Raw genomic sequence first — 19,773 nt, forward strand, 5'->3', positions numbered from 1 at the left:
AACTTTTAGCAATTTTGATAGAAATTCTTACTAACATAAATAAAAAGAAACAAAAAATTGATAAGCAGCGAGGGAAAAGATTCCATACATACAACAACTATGAAACTAAGAAAGCAAATATTTTACCATGAGGCAGAAGTTAGGAAGTTATTTTAGATTTTGGTAATGTAGGTGTCACAGGAATTAGCTGCTTACATTTTTTCATAGCAGTTCTTCAATCCTCTAAGTATATACATGTCATGTCAATAAAAAAGAACATGCTCCGAACTAACTGACAAGAGGAAACAACTATCGCATTTTAACATTACCTGAAGATTGTTGCCAACTAGTGATATAGTATGTTTTAATGTCTCTACCATAGTGCTTTTAGTTTCAGATACTATGTCATTTTCATTAGTTTCAAATTTTACAGGTGCTTCTGCTAAAGTGAGGTTCCAATTATGGAACCATATCAGGCCTATGTTGGATTGTTTTAGTTGATTTTTTTATAACATTTTAACATCTTGGATCAATCAAAATATGCAATAGATGACACCATTCGATTCCTTGCAACCTTAGAAATTCACAGATTTTGAAATGGGCGCAATTTAGATCTCTAGGTCCATCAGTGGATTTTGACTGAAACCTACTGATGCACCTAAAGACCTTAGATTGCACTCATTTCAATTCCTATGAATTTATGAGGTTTCAAGGAGTTAAAATATGCTATCAATTGTTTATTTCGGCTTCTCGGAGGTGATATAATGTAATATGGAAAAATCTCCATGATTATTGTGTTGTGATTTTTATTCTTGCTGATACATGTTTACTGTATTATGATTCTTCCTCAAAGTTCGTTAGTGAAAGAGGATCAACACCTTATGCTCCTCACCTATGTCTGCTAACTTTGGATAGCCAAAAAAAGGTCTAAAATGAACCAAAAATGTCAGTCTAAAGAAGAATTAGATCCATTTTCTTTCCTTTTATCTGTTAGATTGGTAGCATTACATTGTTCTATCTCTATATCTTCTCAAAGTCATCATGTAGTCATATCGATTTCCTAATTTTTTTTGGCTATTCTTTTTATATGTCTTACTTCTTTAGCATCAAATATTAGAATGAATAGTTTAGATGGCATGTAAAGTACAATCAAGATAATTCAAAACTACTTTATGCTAATCACTTTGCAGAGAGGCTAATTTAGCAAATGCTGCTTAAGTTGTGTTGCTAAAAAATTGTGTAGCAGAATATATCCGTTCACTTTCATCCCCAGTTAAAGTAATAATCAATATGTTATTGAAAGATGAACAGGAAGACTGATAATTAATGTACAACCCTAGTTAATAAGCATTGACTAGTTGTCGATATTTGATAGGGGAAAAGAATTAACTTCTGATACATGTTTAAGGTCCAACGTGAAAATTTTTACAGATTCTTTCTTATTATATTATAACACATCCGAGAAGCTAAAATAAACAATTGATAGCATATTTTAACTCCATGAAACCTCATAAATCCATAGGAATTGAAATGAGTGCAATCTGAGATCTCTAGGTCCATCAGTGAGTTTCGGTCAAAACCCACTAATAGACCTAAAGATTTCATATTGTATCCATTTCAAGTCCTATGGATTTCTGAGGTTGCAAGGAATCGAATGGTGTCGTCTATTATATATTTTGACTGATCCAGAGGTGTTAAAATATTATAGAAAAAATCAACTAAAATAACCTAACATGGGATTGATATGAACCATATCAGGTCCACATTAAGTTGTTTTAGTCGATTCTTTTTATCATATTTTAACACCTTCGAAGAAGTCAAAATATGAAATGGATGGCACCGTTGGACTCCTTGCAGTTCTCTCACTGAAATGATGTTAAAATGTATTAAAGAAAACATATTAAACTCTAATCCCGTGGGTCTGATATGAAATAATATCATGCCTATATTATACTTTGCATGCATGCATATCTTAAAAAGGGCGGGGGAAGGGAGGATGGGAGGACAGAAAGGGAGGATTGCTGCATTGAAGAGAGGGAAGAGAAAAATAGTTGCATAAACAAAAGACGAAAAGATATTGACAAATGATTAGAAGATAGGAGGAGAAAAATAAAAAATTAAATATACTATTTAATAAATCTCAAAGTATAATACATATTTGGTCAATTCATAATTCTAAGTACATCTTTTCATAAATTCCCGTTATTCCTTATTACATGACTTGTCTCTCGAATAATATATTAGATATATATGGAATCCTTTTGAGACGTTGACTAAATGTTTTTTTAAAATTATATATTTTATTTTTTTTAAAAAAAATAAAAGGGTTAAGTTTTTTGACAATATTTAAGGCGGTGCCTTTCACGAATAGAATCCATCGCCAATTCGTATATATCACAGCAGAGGATTCGTCCCTCTTGTTCTCTATCGTCCCCTAGGGTTTCCCATTCACCCTTTCGCCAACCTCACGGCTACCAGATCCCAAATCGAAGGATTCACCTCGGCCAGGATGCACCCGGCCGCCGCCGAGAGAAACCACCAGCACCAACACCGCAACGACCGAAGGCCCCGCCCCCACCACCGACCTCCCTTTCCCTCCGGTGGTCGCCAGGAATGGATCCCCCGCGGATCCGCCCCCGCCCCTATCCTCCCTACGCCGCCGCCGCCTACGGTTTGCGAACCTGCGCGCCGACACAAGCACCGCCATCCCCGGCCATCCCCGCCGGGTCCCACCGTGATGGTGACGTCGGAAACCGGAACGGACCTCACCGTGCCGCAGTTGGTCCAAGAGATTCAAGATAACCTGGTGAAGGGGACGGTGGAGTGCATGATTTGCTACGAGATGGTGCGGCGATCGGCTGCGATCTGGTCGTGCTCCAGCTGCTACTCCATCTTCCACCTTCACTGCATTCGCAAGTGGGCCCATTCGCCTTCGTCCTCCGATGCCTCGTCCGCCGGCAGTGGTGGCAGCGGGGGATGGCGGTGCCCTGGGTGCCAATCGGTGCAATCCATCCCCGCCAAGGAGCTATCTTATACTTGCTTCTGTGGTAGCCGACGGGATCCGCCGAATGATCTTTATCTCATCCCCCATTCCTGCGGTGAACCCTGCAAAAAGTCTCTTGATCGGACTGCTCTGTCTCACAATACCTCCGAGGATGGTGATGACTGTTACCGTTGTCTCCATGTGTGCGTCCTACAGTGCCATCCTGGGCCATGCCCACCGTGCAAGACCTTTGCTCCAAGCCGGCCTTGCCCATGTGGTAAAACGACGATTGTCCGACGGTGCTCCGATCAAAAGAGTCCCTTCTCCTGTGGGCAGCAGTGCAATCATCTCCTTTCATGCAGCCGCCACCAGTGTGAATTGATTTGCCACACAGGTCCGTGTAGCCACTGCCTAGTCCTTGTTACTACTGTTTGCTTTTGTAAGAAGAAGACCGAGGTTGTACTTTGTGGTGATATGGTGATAAAGGGAAACGTTGAAGGCATTCAAGATGGGGTCTTCTCGTGCAATTCCGTCTGTGGTCGTATTCTTTCCTGCGGGAATCATTTCTGCCGAGAGAATTGTCATCCTGGGTCTTGTGGAGAGTGCATGTTGCAACCAGATGCGATAAAAAGCTGCCAATGTGGGAAGACCAAATTGAAATATGAAGGGAAAAATTGTCTGGATCCTATTCCCACTTGTTCTGAAATTTGTGAAAGAGTTCTTCATTGCGGGCTTCATAGGTGCAAGGAGACCTGCCACGAGGGAGATTGCCCTCCTTGTTTGGTATTGGTTGACCAGAAATGCCGATGTCTTTCTTCAAGTAGAAAAGTGGAATGCTACAAGATCTCTGAAGGTAGTGAAAAATTTCTCTGCAACAAGTCCTGTGGTGTGAAAAAGACTTGTGGCAGGCATAGGTGCACTGAACGCTGCTGTCCTCTTTCTAAAAACGGTGGGGAGCTTTCTGGTGGTGATTGGGATCCTCATTTGTGCTCCATACTTTGTGGAAAAAAACTCAGATGTGGTCAACACTCTTGCCAATCGCTATGCCACAGTGGTTACTGCCCACCTTGTCTTGAAACTATATTCACTGATTTAACATGTGCCTGCGGGAAGACATCAATTCCACCGCCACTTCCTTGTGGTACTTCAATACCATCCTGCCCCCACCCTTGCTTGGTGCCCCAACCATGTGGCCACCCAGCCTCCCACACTTGCCATTTTGGAGATTGTCCACCTTGCACGGTGCCAATTGTGAAGGAATGTATTGGAGGCCATTTGCTGTTGAGGAACATACCTTGTGGATCTAAGGATATTAGATGCAATCAACTTTGTGGTAAGACTCGCCAATGTGGGATACATACGTGTGTTAGGATTTGCCATCCTCCTCCATGTGATACTTCCTGTGCTTCTGCATCTGATTTGAGTGTGAAGCCTTCATGTGGACAGGTCTGTGGTGCACCAAGGAGGGATTGCAAGCACACTTGTGGTGCACCATGCCATCCATTGGAGTCCTGCCCAGATCTTAGGTGTCAAGTCCTTGTTACGCTAGCTTGTTCTTGTGATAGAATTACTGCAACTGTTCCTTGTGGTGCTGGAGGAAGCACCAATGGATTCCATGCTGATACTATACTAGAAGCATCCATTCTTCTGAGGCTTCCCACTCCATTGCTTCCCATGGAGGCCAATGCAAAGAAGGTCCCTCTTTGGCAGAGGAAGCTATCTTGCGACGAAGAGTGTGCTAAGATGGAAAGGAAGCGTGTCCTTGCAGATGCATTCGACATAACTCCTCCCAATTTGGATGCTTTGCATTTTGGTGAAAATTTAGCATCATCTGATCTCCTTGCTGAGTTCTTTAGAAAGGAACCTAAATGGGTTTTGTCTGTGGAGGACAGGTTTAAGTTTTTGGTGCTTGGAAAGACAAAAGGAGGTGGAGTCAAAGTACATGTCTTTTGTCCTATGTTGAAAGAAAAGAGAGATGTAGTTTGGCACATAGCAGAAAGATGGAAACTTACAGTCCAAGCTGCAGGTTGGGAGCCAAAACGATTCTTAGTTGTTCATGTTACCCCCAAGTCAAGACCTCCAGCTGGGATATTGGGCTCCAAGCCGGGAGTACCAGTAGCTGCTTCACTGCCTCCACACTTTGACCCTGTTGTCGACATGGATCCTCGACATGTAGTTTCAATGCTCGATTTGCCTCGTGATGCAGATATCAGTGCCTTGGCGCTAAGATTCGGAGGGGAATGTGAATTGGTATGGTTAAATGGCAAAAATGCTTTAGTAGTTTTTAGCGACCCAGCGAGGGCTGCCACAGCTCTGTTGAGGTTAGATTACGGATCGGTATACCAGGGAGCAGCAGTGGTTTCAGGTTCTGTTGTGAATAATGCATGGGGAACAAGGCCTAAAGAGGATGGAATTTCCTCAAAGGTTAGCAATCCATGGAAGAAGGTCGTTGCCCCTGTATCAGATTCTTGGGGAGGGGATTGGTCTTCTTCTAGAGTTAATGCCATAGCACCTGTTTCGAGGCGAATTGAGGCTGCACCAATCCAAGCAGCAACTAATCCCTGGAATATTCTTGATTCTGATGCTATGAATTCATTATCTGTGGACTCAGCGGATCATGTCGAAGATTCCAGTGGCTCCATTGTGAAGACCAGTGGGGATGTGATGATCTCTATGAGTCAAGGTGTTGCTGCTGGTGAGAAAGAGAGAAAAGAGGCGGATGACTGGGAAGACGCTTGTACATGAAAGCTTGATTTAGCTTGTCCAAGTTGCTTCCCTAAATTTTTTTTTTCTCTTTCTTTCTTTAATTTTTATTACAATTTGTCTAAATCAGTTACGTCGGTGTGAAATTTACACTGACCTAAACTTCATAGTTTTGCTCATCTTATATTAGTTGTTTTGGGCAAATTGATAGTGTTTTCATACTGTGTGCTCAATTCCAACTTCTTTACAACAACCTAAAACCCCAGTCTGTTGCTTTCTTTAACATTCTTATTTCTCTTGTTTTTTTTTTGCAAATACGAATTTGATAAAGATCAGTATTCAGCTGTTATACAAGGTACTCTTTCAAACACTAGTTTGTCAGAGTAAAGTGTAGAAAGTAATATGTGCATTTCTAGAGTAAAGAATGACTTGTGCAAGGCCAATCCTTGTGAAAACCAAGGGAGAACTACAGGCGATCGTTTTACTTGTGTGTGAGAAAATCATCCAAAAGAACGCAAATATCCTCTAGGATGAACTAAATCAATGATTAGAAAATTTTCATTTCTCTAAATTAATTGGAAGTTTGTCAGTGAATCTAAACAAATAAGTGTTGGTTCTTTATGGCATGGTTGTGCATGACTGACTGCGTTCTGCTTCAAGTTTCATATATGTTTCATGTTTACCACTTTGTTTTTTGTTTACCATGTTATAATATATTTTCAGTTTTATACTGGAAAATTCACTTGTAAAAGCTGTGCTTTGAACATTCCTTAAATTTATCTTGGTTCACCTTACGCACGTTAAAACTTCAGGTTGTTCTGAAATCTAGAGCTGCATGTGCTCATTATGGACTTTGCTTCAGATTACGTGTGAACTGTCTATGGCACACAGGAGCTAAGCTGATATGCAAGTACAATGGATTTAGATTAGTCTTTCTATGCATATGATTCTTGTGCAGTTTGTTTTTTTTTTTTTTGAATTATCTTTGTGCATGCACAGAAGAGTGTTAATTTTGATTCTTTCTGTATTTGCATTAGGATTAGTGATATATGCTAACAATAAACACCAATCTCCATTTGCAAAAATTTCACCCAAATTACATGCTGCTTCAGGTTTTATTTATGTTTCTCAATTTATAAACAGATACCACTTTTTTTTTTTCTTTGTATGCAACGCTTTAATATATTTTCAGTTTTATACTGGAAATTCACTTGTAAAAGCTAAGAGGAAGTTTGGTTTACATTTTCTACGTTTTTTTTTTATTTTTATTTTCTGAAAAAAAATGAAAAATATGTTTGATTTGTATTTTCTACGTTAATTTTCTAAAACAAAGGAGCATTTTTTTTTTAAGAAAACGAAAAATACAAAAAAAATCATTTTGCAAAAAATTGGAAAATATGATTTTATAAGAATAAAAATATAAATATAAACAAACAAAACACTCCCTAAACTTTCAAAAATCTTTTCATTTCTTGTCCAAGTATTACACATTGTCAAAAGGTGGAATCATCAAGCATTACACATGCTAAAACATTAGGTTGTGTTGAAGTCTGGAGCTACATGTGCTCGTTAACTTTTGAAACCTTACATTGCTTCAGATTACATATGAGGTAAGCTTATATGCAAGTGAAATTAATTTAGATTAATCTTTCTATGCATGCATTTTTTGCAGTTTCTTTTTGTTTTTAATTATCTTTGTGCACAGGGCACATAGAAGAATATTAATTTTGATTCCTTTCGTTTTTGTATTTAGAATTGATGATACATGCTAACAATAAACACAAATCTCCATTTGTAGAAATTTCATCCAAATAAACGACTTGAGATGGTGCTTTGGTTATCCTTCACATAGGATGGGTCTCATAACCCTAGACTGGAAGGACCCTTGTCTCTTGATGCTTATATATGTTAATCATTTTGTAATGATTATAAATTTTAGTTACACATTCGTAATGTAGTAGGATGATTGCATGACACCGACTGGTTCAACCCTGGTTCTTAAAACACGGATAATGGTGAGAGTTGTAGGCTGAAAACTGGCATCGTCTCCTTTTTCCATTCCACACATTCATCTCAGTGTGCACTGCTCATCACTCTAACCTTTTCTTCTTCTTCTTCTTCCTCGTTTGCTGCTTTCTTAAATCTAAGTGGCTCACCCAGATGCCACAGCAAAAAGCAGCAATGAGTGCTCATGCAGCAGTTGGTATGCAATCACATGCCATGATCCTCAGTCTTCCCTTTCCCTGCACAAACTCTGAGGAGAGATAGAAAAAAAAAGAGAGAGATTGAGAAGGAAGGGAAAGGGAAAAAAAAAGAGTGGAATCAGACAAGAGGAAATTGGTGAAAATGGCTACAAGGTTTGGGTGGATGTTGATGCGTTGAGAGCAGCCTTACTGTTCCTAGAAAAGCAACTTGTTGCTTGCTCCCTGTTGCTTGTCCAGCTGCATCAGCAGCAATCGAAGGGAAGAAAAAAGTGTTTTATTTTTCCTTCCTTTTTTCTAAAAAGTGGCCCTTTCATTTTGATTCCTATAGTTGTATGTTTTCCTGACTCTACTAGTTTATTTGCTCAGATAAAGTTAAGGCGGTGCCTCCAATGCCATAGCTATCTGAAATTATTTGATTGTACTGCCAATGTTTGATGTGCTCAACAATGGCCACTCTTGTTTTGGTGTAAGTCTCATTCATCTTTTAAGTCTTCCCAATTGATGATTAGATGCAAGGAGAAAGGAGCCAACACCCTGACAAATGAGTTCTCATTTCATTACTGAATGATTGAGATTTTTATGAATGTTATTGCTGTTGTGTAGTGTGGAAAGAGAGGAGAGGAGAGGAGAGGAGAATCCAATTGCCATCATTCTAATTGGAGATGATGTTCCTTGTTTCTTATCTATGGAATATGTCACAATTTTTGTAGGAACTTAACCCCATAAATATTGCATATCTTCTTAGCTTATTACAATTAATATTCAGTTTATCTAAATTGCAGTATAGTTAGTAATGTTATTAGCTTAGCTTGGGGATGTCTGGAATATGATTAATTAATGCATAAGCAAGCATAATGATGCACTACTGATTTCCCCATCTTATTTGTGTGCAGAGATGCTCATTCATGGACGTGCAATGTTTGACCATGGTTGATCATTTTGAGGTACGCCTTGTTGTAAAGTGAAACAGCGCAAGGACAAACAAAGGACCAGAGTGGAGGTACCATCACTTACTGCTCTTTTGGCATTTCCCTCCTATTTCCTTGCCACCTCTCTTCTTCCCTGCTGGGAGAAAAAAAACCACAAACTTGCAGTGCCATGAGAACGCTATAAAATTATACATATTTATACATATACATATTGCCAGTCAAAAGAAGGATGAATTCTTTTGTTTTCATTAGTGGTATGAAACAATGTTTGGTTCATTTTGTCTGTTTAGAACAAATCTGTTGTGAAAATTTTCCTTCATAACGAGCTTATTTCTCTACTCTTCTCCCTAGTTGTAGAAACAGAACAATAAAGCTATAGTTTTACGATTTGTGTTGAATTATTATCCATGTATATTGAACCAAGGGGAGCGTTATGTAAAATTTAATCTTAGTTCTCTTGCACTAAAACAATGTAAACTTTTGCAGCCAGTAGTAGTTTTACATTGCATGAACTAGATCAAAAAATCTGAACTACTATGCAAGAGGAGATTCCTTCCCTTAAGACACAAGGGAGAACAACCTTCCCTTTAAAACGCACAAACACTACTCCCTTCAGAGTTCAGCCATCCAAGTGACTGCCTTCTTCGAGTTGTTTCGTTGAAGTGGTGCAACAAAACAAGGCCAAAGTGGGTCCTTTTACAGCGAAGGCAATATATCCCTGTGCTTTCTTTTAGCTTGGCCTAATTGACTGGTACTCATTCTGCTGTTGCCAATTGAAAGGCAATGCTGGTGTCTGTGGTGGGAATCCTGATGATGCTGCAGAATTGGCCGCCGAGAAGAAGTGAGCCGACGGCGTAGTGGCTGGCAACCAAGTTCTACTGCTGTTCCCCCAACCGAACTGCGTGCCATCTGTGCTGCTTGCATACTGCATCGTGTGGCAAAACTGTATTCATAAGAAGCAGCAAAAAAACCTTTGTTGAAGGAATGTGGATACCTACTTGATGAAATCTGGGTGGAATGATTTCGACAAACGGAAAGGCTTCATTTCTCCTCAGAAGCTGCGAGTACTTGCTCGTCTCACAGGCTCTGCTTTCGATCTCAGGAAACTAGTAATCCACAAACACAGAATTAAATGCAAAACTTATCTGAAGAAACAAGTGAAGTTGAATGGTAGGCAAGTAAACCTTTACTCTGGTGTTGCGACTCCATTCAGGCTCTGCGCCGAGTGAAACTCCCTGGTCCTTTCCATTTGAGTCTTTAGATCCTGAGCTCCCCAAACTCAGGTCCAAATTATGCTGAACAGAAACAGCTAAAAGTTTGGGATGCAAACTTTAGAACGATGATGAACAGATCAATAACAAGAGGGAGTATATTGAAAACCCACTCTGTGGATCGAGCTCATTCGAGTAAAAGCTAGGATCGAAGTTTGTTATCGCGTCTTTACCGCTGCACTTGATCGCAGCCTTGTCATAAGCTCTAAAACGATGATGTCTGGAGGAAGTAAGCAAGAAGCAAAATCTATCCTTTAAACTAAAGATCACACATCGAACGGAAAACTTACCTAGCAGCTTCAATTTCAGTGTCGAAGAGCCCAAGATACACATATCTGTTAACAAATGATAGCCAAATGGTAATAAGGAACAAAAGGAAACATGAAATATTCTATTTCCATTTCTTTAATGTAATGCATTGCAGGAAACAATATTGTACTTCTTCCCCAAGAACTGTCCAATTCTAGCCTCCCATCTCCCACATTTGTGCAATGTGACGCCAATGTACTTGGAGTTGCCTCTCAGAAAGCCCGTGCTTTGCCGTCGAAGAACATGAACAAACTCCTCCTTGGTGAGATTGCCCATCTGTGACAGAGGAAGATGAACTGGGGCAAGTTAAGAGCAATAGGTGGAGTGAGTTCTTCACACACCTGTTTCAGATCTTCTTCGTAATCTTCCAAGTCGAAGTTGATGTCTGCGTCGATGCCACGGAACTTGATCGCTGCTCGATCGTACGCCCTGTGACAGAAATTAGTGTGTCGAGTGTCTAAATTGGAAACTAAAGCCACAGTTTGCTTAGGAGAGAGTGGAGAGGGTCTCACCTCGCTGCAGCATGAGCAGTGTCGAAACCACCTGTAGAGGATGATCCAGAAAGTTATTGGCTGAAATTATCAGAATTCAGTGGACTTTGTGATTTGAACTCGCATTACTTACCCAAATAGATTTGTTTTCCACAATCCCTGCAGGTAAGATTAAGAAACAGAGATGAGCAAAGAAGCTCTAAAAAGCTGGTTAAAGATTCAATTTTTATGGTTTGGGAACGGTGAAAGATGCGAGGAAGCTGACCATATGTGGGACTCCCACCGGCCGGTCCTCCGGTAGAAGGTCACGCCGCGGTACTGGGAGCTCCTTGACCTCGGCCCGCGGCGGCTCTTCTTCACCGGATGCAGCACCTCTGTTGGCTTCCCGACCACAACCCGCTCCGCCGAGTGGCAGAACCTGAGGCCGCCGGCCCATTGAGAACCAGGCGGCGGCATCAGGGGCGGAGGCACAGAACCACCTCCGCTACCCCCGACGATTCCGCCCAAAGGAAAGAACTGCCTTGTGACGACTGCCGGCGGATCGCTCTCCTCCGCGCGGATGGAAAATCCGAAGATCTTACCGGCGCAGCAACACGCCTCGCCCTCGTCACCGACAGCTCCTCCGGAGCTAGACGCATTGTATTCGGCGTCGGCGGAGGCCACCCCTACCGTATTGCTCTTATCCTCCTCTCCGCCGGCGGGCAACGCTTCCGCCAGGTCGCCGTAGTCGTCGTCCTCCAACGAGGCCACACGATTAAGATCCCAAAACCCTTTCATCTACCTAAAAATCCCTCCTTTATTTCCTTCCCGACCTAAAAAATCAATCTTTCTCCTCAAAAGCACAAAAACCCATCCTCCCTTCTACATCTCCATATTTATAATTTCCTCCTCGCCATTTCTGACTTCTTTAAGCAATGTAGAGGCAGCTTTACCAACTTGGTGCCACTCGAAGCTTAGCAGCAGGGAGAAAGGAACATTCACTGTGCATACATCAAAAAAGGAGTCATCTTTCACCAAAATGAAAAGTTATAAAGTCGAAAATCTCTTTTCCTTTGAGGCGGCAGCCATGGTGGTGATGGTGGTCTCCTCTCCTTGGATCTCTACTCTACTTCTTCGCACATTCCTACTCTTTATTTGATCCAGTCCAACTCATCGACTCAACGTCTTCTTATGCCGCAGGTGGGCTGTGGAACAAGGGAAAAGACAGAAACCCTCTGTGCCATCTGCATCAGTATCACCACGCTTGCTCATGTTCTCTACTGTGGAGATCACAGTCGTGTGCGTCCTTTCATGGAAAAAGAGCTCATTTCTGACGTGTTGTGATTAAGGTGTGACCTGGAGTTTGGCTTGAAATTATACCAGGTGAGGAGATGGTAGTGATGGTGGCCAGGAAACATCTGAGGCTTCAAAATATTTGATCAAAAACACACAGGTAGCCATGGTGTTTGTTTGTGGTCCTGCGTGCATGATCCCAGTTTAGGAATCTTAGGAACCAGAATCATGCCTCAAGTTGGGCCAACTTGTTGCAACTCTACCTGACTACGTTTCTGTTTGGTTCAATTTTGAGGCTCTATATCTACTTCCACTCAGAGGAACCATGTCTAAGTTCGATTTTGCCCATCACGTCGATAATCGCCTAATCTGCAAAGGAGATAATTGAAAACAGACTTCCATTTGCAGTTTTGAATCATCATCAACAAGTCATGACAAGCTGGGCCACAAGCAACAGCAATAGCAAACAGCTGCAAATGCATGTGAGAAATGGCTGTAAATTGTAAAACCAGCACAGAAAATTGAACAGGAAGTCAGCTGTTGCTGATTAATTAATTGCATGATCACCAACATAAGACATTGCTACAACTGGGAGAAAACTGGCATCTTTGCTTGGAGTAACTTGTACTGGCCTGTCGTTTGCTCCTGCGTTCTTCAATGCAAAGGCAACAGCTGATGAACAGAGGAACAGAAAAAGTTTGAAGTGTGCAGTAAGGATTGACTTGTGGGATGTAGATATCACACAGAAGTATCAGATGACTTGTTCACTTTTTTTCTCATACATGGGAAAGCAAACAAGGATCACATGATAAATGTAATGCAGTGGTTGTCACAGAGACCTGCTCCATTTGACCACATGGAGCTTGCTCCCTTCAAGTTACTCTTTTTACCTGCAGCACTTATTGCTTCTTGACTGCAGCTCAACGACACAAATCTTGCTGAAGCACTGTTGAGAAGGAGCTTAACTGTAGAGATAATGCCTAAAGAACCAGTTCTGGATTTCATTGAATGTCTGTGGCAGTGTGTGGTTATGAGAGTTTCAGGATTTCTGAATGGTAATGCAATGCAATCAAGAAACTGGTGGCTGGAGAGGAAAAAGCACGGTGGTCGCATCTTTTCATCAATGTTTTCTGAACCTGTCATTTGAGCCAGAGAAAAGGCATGAGAACTGAGACTGCAGTGATTATGCAAATTGTGTTTGACTAAAAATGGCACACACTGATGCAGGTCTAGAAAATGGCATGTATAATCTCCAGCAGTGTCAGGTCCTATAATACTGAAACGGTACCAGCATCAGACAAGCTCCAATTATCAATTTATAATGGAGGTAATGATCATCAAGAATGGATGGAGTATTTGAAGTGCTACATTTGAAATTTACATAAGTTAGTAGCTTTTCTATTGATAATGCATTGCCATATTTTGTTTGATCGGTATGCGATAGTGGATGTATGCTTGTTTTCCTTGAGCACAACATTCAGCATTCCCCTTAAAGGATGCTCTGGAATTTCAATTTCTTTCTGCTTAAATAGTTTTTCTCCCAACTACCTGAATTTTCTCTTCTATTTGGGAGTTCAAGGGAAAAGACTAATTGTTGTTTCTCCCTGCTCATCGTCTACAATGCGATATTGACATCGATGGAAAGATACAAACTGCACGACCATGATAAATTGCTGTTACAGAAAGGAAATGCAGATACTTTATATTGTCACAAGATAAAATGTACTAGCGTAAGGGATAGAGAAAGTACAAAGAGCTACTAATCAATATAAAAAGAAAGCGGGGGAGATGGAGCGCTAGCTAGGGGTGGCGCCGAGGTGGCTTGCATGTTGACCGAGAGAAGACTCTGAGCTAGAAGAAGATGGTGCTAAGCGATACTAGAGCTAAGAGCTGCGGACCTGCGCACACCATAAACAGAGTCAATGGGAACATTAGAGCGAAAATCAGGGAAGGGGTCCTTAACGCAGGCACTTCGATACTCAAATCAGAATAGTAGCCTAGCGAAATGGAGAAGAAGATGAACAGTGGAACAACAGTCTAGATGCGTGAGTGTGCGGATACATATGAATTCATGCGCCTCCGTGGCCAACGAAGAGAACCCCTTTTTATACCGCCTCTCATAACTTCAGCATTAATGAGACAGCAGAGAATGTCTGGTGTCAGAGTATGTCGAGGGGTGAAGTATGTACGACAGCCTTCCTATAGGCGGAGAAAGGTTCTATATGTCAGAGTAATGACATATTCTCTGACAGGTTGTTACGATTCTTTGACAATGTTGTCTCTTAGGGAGAGTCCGATCGACTCTGGGTCGACCGACCATAGACTAGGAGTTATGCTCATGTGGATAACTGAGCTTGTAAGTTCGAATGGCGCTGGGGCTGGACGGATGTAAAATGAGAGACTTGCATTTGGAGAAGTGGAGAGTTGAGCTCCTAAGGTTCGACCATCCTTTGGGTCGATCAAGTTTATGTTGGGGATTCAAAATCTGCTTAGATAATATATCCGGTCGGACTCTATGTTGGGGTTCATCTCGCACTCGACCGTTATACTTCAATATAAAGTTCGGTTCAACCGAGCGATGTACCTAGCGTGTCTGATCGACCTTTTAGTCCAATCGGTCAGAGCACTTGGTGATGACACAAGACCTATTTCGACATGGCATCGATACGATTTGAGAGTTGACCCATCTTGACTTTGACCGCCACATTAGCCGACTTCACGTCAAACCCAAATTCAGTGGTCCCACCTTACTAGTCATAATATCACTAGCCTCTCTTTCAAGTCTAGTCAAAAGAAGCTGCAACCTCGACTGACTAGACACTTGTGTTCTTTAGTGTTATTAGCTTGGACGCTCGACCCTATTTCTACTGTTCGAGTTTTATGCCGGGAGCATAGCTCATTCGAATAGTTCGCAATTGTGGTAAGAGTTGAGAACAGGCGTGAGAGCATGCTCGCTTATAACTCAACCGGTCAGCATGAAAGTCTGGGACATAGTCTCAAGGGAAGGCTTGCTTATAACTCAGTCGGTCAGCACAAGAGTCTGAGAGGGACGAGAGGAACGAGAGGGTAGACTCGCTTATAACTCGGTCGGACAGTACGAGAGTCTGAGACATAGGCACGAGGGCAGGCTCACTTATAACTCGATCGGATGGCACGAGAGTATGAGACATAAGCGTGAGGGCAGACTCGCTTATAACTTGGTCGATCGACATGAGAGCCTAGGACATAGGTGCAAGAGCAAACTCGCTTATAACTCAGTCGGTCGGTATGAGAGTCTGGTACATAGGCACAAGGGCAAACTCACTTATAACTCGGGTGGACGACACTAGAGTTTGGGACATAGGCGCGAGAGCAGACTCACTTATAACTCGGTCGGACGACATAAGAGTCTGGGACATAGGCGCGAGGGAAAGCTTGCTTATAACATGGTAGGACGACAAGAGAGTCTAGGACATAGGCGCGAGGGTAGACTCACTTATAACTTGATCGAACGACATGAGAGTCTGGGACATAGACACGAGGGTAGACTCGCTTATAAATCGGTTAGTCGGCACGAGAGCCTAGGACATAGGCACGAAGGCAGACTTGCTTATAACTCGGCCAGTCGGCATGAGAGTTTGGGACAGGCACGAGGGCATGCTCGATAATAACTCAATCAAATGGCACAAGAGTTTGGAGACACGGTGTATGACCTTATTGCCTTAGAGAGTGGAGGCACAGTGTATGACCTAAATACCTTGGAACATGGATACGAGGGCATGCTCGCTTATAACTAGTTCGATCAGCATGAGAGTCTAGGACGGGTGTGAGGGTAGGCTCGCTTATAACTCGGTCTAACTATACGAGAGTCTGGGACATAGGCGCAAGGGTGAGCTCACTTATAACTCGTCCAGTCAGCACGAGAGTCTGGGACATAAGCACGAAGGTAGATTCGCTTATAACTCGATCGGTCAGTATGAGAGTCTGGGACAAGTGCGAGAGCAGACTCGCTTATAACTCTGTTGGTTGGTATAAAATTCTGGGACATGTGCGAGGGCAAGCTCGCCTATAACTCGTTCAAATGACATGAGAGTTTAGAACATAAGCACAAGGGTATGCTCATTTATAACTCAGTCGAATGACACAAGAATTTGGGGCATAGGTGCAAGGGCAGACTCACTTATAACTCATCCTAGTGGCAGAGAGCTTGGAGGCATGATGTATAACTCTAATGCCTTGGAGAGTAGAGACACAGTGAAGGACCTGAATGCCATGGAATATAGACGTGATGGTATGCTCGCTTATAACTCGACCGATTGGTACGAGTGTCTGGGACAGGCGTGAGGGCAGGTTCCCTTATAACTCAACCAAGTGACACGAGAGTCTGAAGGCACAGTGTATAACCTAAATGCCTTAGAGAGTGAAGGCACAGTGTATGACTTGAATGCCTTGGAATATGGACGCGAGAGCATGCTCACTTATAACTCAACCGATCGGTACGAGAGTTTAGAGGCACGGTGTATGACCCAAATGCATTAGAATACGGATGCGGAGGTAAGCTCACTTATAACTTGATCGGTCAGAGTCTGGGACAAACACGAGAGGAGGCACACGTATAACTCGATCGATCAACATGAGATTCTGGGACATATGCACAAGGGCAGACTCGCTTATAACTCGATTGGGCGACACAAGAGTTATAGGTATAGGCGTAAGGGCAGGCTTGCCTATGACTCGATCAGACGACACGAAAGTTTGTGACATAGACGCGATGGCAAGCTTGCTTATAACTTGGTCGATTAGCATGAGATTATGGGACATAAGCATGAGGACAGGTTTTCTTATAACTCGGTCGGACAGCATGAGAGTTTGGGACATAGGCACGAGGACATGCTTGCTTATAACTCAGCCAGTCGACATAAAAGTCTAGGACATAAGGGCAGGGCAAACTCGCTTATAACTCTGTCGGACGTCACAAGAGTTTAGGACATAAGCACAAGGGCAAGATCGCTTATAACTCAGTCGGACAACACAAGAGTCTGGGACATAGGAGTAAGGGCAGACTCGCTTATAACTCGGCTAGTTGGCACAAGAGTCTGGGACATAAGTACAAGGGCAGACTCGCTTATAACTTAGTGGATCAGCATGAGAGTCTAGGACAAGCGTGAGGGCAGACTCACTTATACTCGGTCAAGTGGCATAAGAGTATTAAGGCATGGTGTATGACCCGAATGCCTTAGAAAGTGGATACATAGTGTACGACCTGAATGCCTTGGAACATGAATGTGAGGATATATTTGCTTATAACTCAATCGGTCGACATGAGAGTCTGGGATAGTTGCGAGGGCAGACTCTCTTACAACACGGTTGGATGGCACGAGAGTCAGGGAAATATGCGCAAACACAAGCTCTCTTATAACTCGGTCGGTCACTATGAGAGTCTGGGATTAGGGGTGTAAATAAACTGAATCGAGCCGAATATGCAGAAAAATCTAAGGCTCAAATTTGGCTCGAAATAGGTATATTCGAGTTCGAGCTCGATTCGAAGCTCGAAAAATTCAAAATTTTTTGTTCAAGTTCGGTTTGAATTAAGGCTCATGTTCAAGTTTAGCTCGAAAGATTCAAATATGTTCACGAACTATTAGAATTATTGCTCGAAAATAGGTACTCGAAAGGATCAAAATTTATTTATTTAATATATATTTAACTTATATTAATAAAATATAGGCTCATGAGTGGTTCACAAACTATTGAACAATATAATTTGGGCTCGAGTTTGGCTTAAAAAAAGTTTGAACATGTTTGAGTTCTGCTCGAATTCGATAAATTCGAATACGAATCAAATATTTTTTGAGTTGGCTCGAAAAGCTCACAAGCCAGCTCGATTCGTTTACACCTCTATCTGGGATATAGGCACGAGGGTAGGCTCGCTTATAACTCAATCGGTCTTCACGAGAGTCTGGGATAGGTGCAAGGATATACTCCCTTATAACTCTGCTGAGTGGTACGAGAGTCTAGATGCACCGTGTATAATATGAATACTTTAGAGAGTGGAGGCAGAGTGTATGACCTGAATTTCTTGGAACATGGAGGCGAGGACATGCTCTCTTATAACTCGACTAAGTGGCATGAGAGTCTGGGACAGGCGTGAGGTTAGACTCGCTTATAACTCGACCGAGTGGCACAAGAGTCTAGAGGCACGGTTTATGACCCAAATACCTTGGAGAGTGGAGATACAATATATGACTTGAATGCCTTTGAACATGGATGTGAGAGCATTCTCACTTATAACTCTGCTGGTCGACACGAGAATTTGGGATAGGTACGAGGGTAAACTCACTTATAACTCGGTCGAGTAGCACGAGAGTTTGAAGGCACGATATATGATCCGAATGTCTTGGAGAGTGGAGGTACAGTGTATGACCTGAATTCCTTAGAACATGGACACGAGAGCATGTTCACTTATAACTCGGTCGGTCGACACGAAAGTCTAGAGCATGGTGTATGACCCGAATGCCTTGGAATATGGACACGAGGACATGCTCGCTTATAACTCGATCAATTGGCATGAGAGTCTGAGACAAGCATGAGAGCAGACTCGCTTATAACTGTAAGTACCCCAGGTTGGTTTTGATGTGATCAACCGAGTTAAGTTAGGTTGTGTGTTGATTTGATGCCTTGTGTCTAAGTGTGCAGGAACTTAGGAACACAAGAAATCAAGCCGAAGACATGGTAAGCGAGAAATATGGCATGGGAAGCGAGTTGACAGGATCGGTGCATCTGAGGGATTAAGAGACTGTGAAAAAGTATACCAGTGGACGAGAAGAACATAACCAGAGCATTCGAGGGATAAGAAGCCGGGAGGAAGTCTGCTCGAGTCGAAGGTCAGAGTTGAGTTCGGGTGAGTTCAACTCTAGACGACCAGATAATCACTCAAAATAAAAAACAAGGAAGAGTTAACCTTTCTTGAAGGTTAACTGTTCAAGCTGACTAGTGAAAGGTGCCCTCAAGGAAAAGGAAGGCACCCTCATGTCTATTTCATGGAAAGCGCCCTTAAACAGATGGAAGGAGCCCTCGTGCCTGTTGGACCCATACGATCGACAAGAGGACGGTAAATTGCTTGAAATTATAAAAATACTTTTCTCAAAGCTTTCAACTTAAATTATACAAACACTTTAATAAGGATAGAAATAAATTGAATAAAATTACTACCAGATTTACTTGGTTTGCAACTGGGAAGGTTGCTAATCCAAGACGAATGAAGTGCACTATTAAAACTTTTTCTTTGAGTAAGTTCTCAGAGGCGGAGAAGCCTCGTACAACGATTTACAACTTAGAACAATTAAAACAAAAAATAATGATTCAAATACAAGTGTTATCTTTAAACTAGGTGAACCAGGGCTCTATTTATAGTGTTCTAGTCAAGTCCATTCGTTATTAACGTGGTGGACTCCGGGCGCCCCCAGCGTGGCAAAGTCTATCTCCATGCAACAACTAAAAGATTCATGTCCGAGCGCTTGGACTATGTCCGGGCGCCGAACTATTGCTATCATAAACCCGAAGAGTGATCCACTACGACGAGGCTCCTATTCAGCACCTTGGTGGTACGGGCGCCCAGACTAGGCTATCCGGGTGCTCGGAAGGTCCGAGAGC

At 42.3% G+C, this 19,773-nt stretch overlaps 2 protein-coding genes across 2 annotated transcripts; one reads left to right on the plus strand and one right to left on the minus strand.

The window, feature by feature from the left end:
- The first annotated feature begins 2,361 nt into the window (after positions 1-2,361).
- LOC121976540 (NF-X1-type zinc finger protein NFXL1-like) lies at positions 2,362-5,923 on the plus strand. The gene has a single exon (XM_042528733.1). It carries the CDS (start codon positions 2,489-2,491, stop codon positions 5,705-5,707), a length of 3,219 nt encoding a protein of 1,072 aa, XP_042384667.1. The 5' UTR covers positions 2,362-2,488; the 3' UTR covers positions 5,708-5,923.
- Positions 5,924-9,234: 3,311 nt separating this feature from the next.
- On the minus strand, positions 9,235-12,147 carry LOC121976541 (AP2-like ethylene-responsive transcription factor TOE3). The gene is made up of 10 exons (XM_042528734.1): positions 11,135-12,147; positions 11,003-11,028; positions 10,891-10,921; positions 10,720-10,807; positions 10,509-10,654; positions 10,360-10,404; positions 10,183-10,274; positions 9,983-10,107; positions 9,797-9,904; positions 9,235-9,723 (listed from the first exon to the last, which is right to left on the minus strand). The coding sequence occupies exons 1-10, from the start codon at positions 11,644-11,646 to the stop codon at positions 9,529-9,531; spliced, it is 1,368 nt and encodes a 455-aa protein (XP_042384668.1). The 5' UTR covers positions 11,647-12,147; the 3' UTR covers positions 9,235-9,528.
- Positions 12,148-19,773: the final 7,626 nt, after the last annotated feature.

Source organism: Zingiber officinale, chromosome 4B (genome assembly GCF_018446385.1).
Source record: "Zingiber officinale cultivar Zhangliang chromosome 4B, Zo_v1.1, whole genome shotgun sequence".
NCBI classification, from domain to species: domain Eukaryota; kingdom Viridiplantae; phylum Streptophyta; class Magnoliopsida; order Zingiberales; family Zingiberaceae; genus Zingiber; species Zingiber officinale.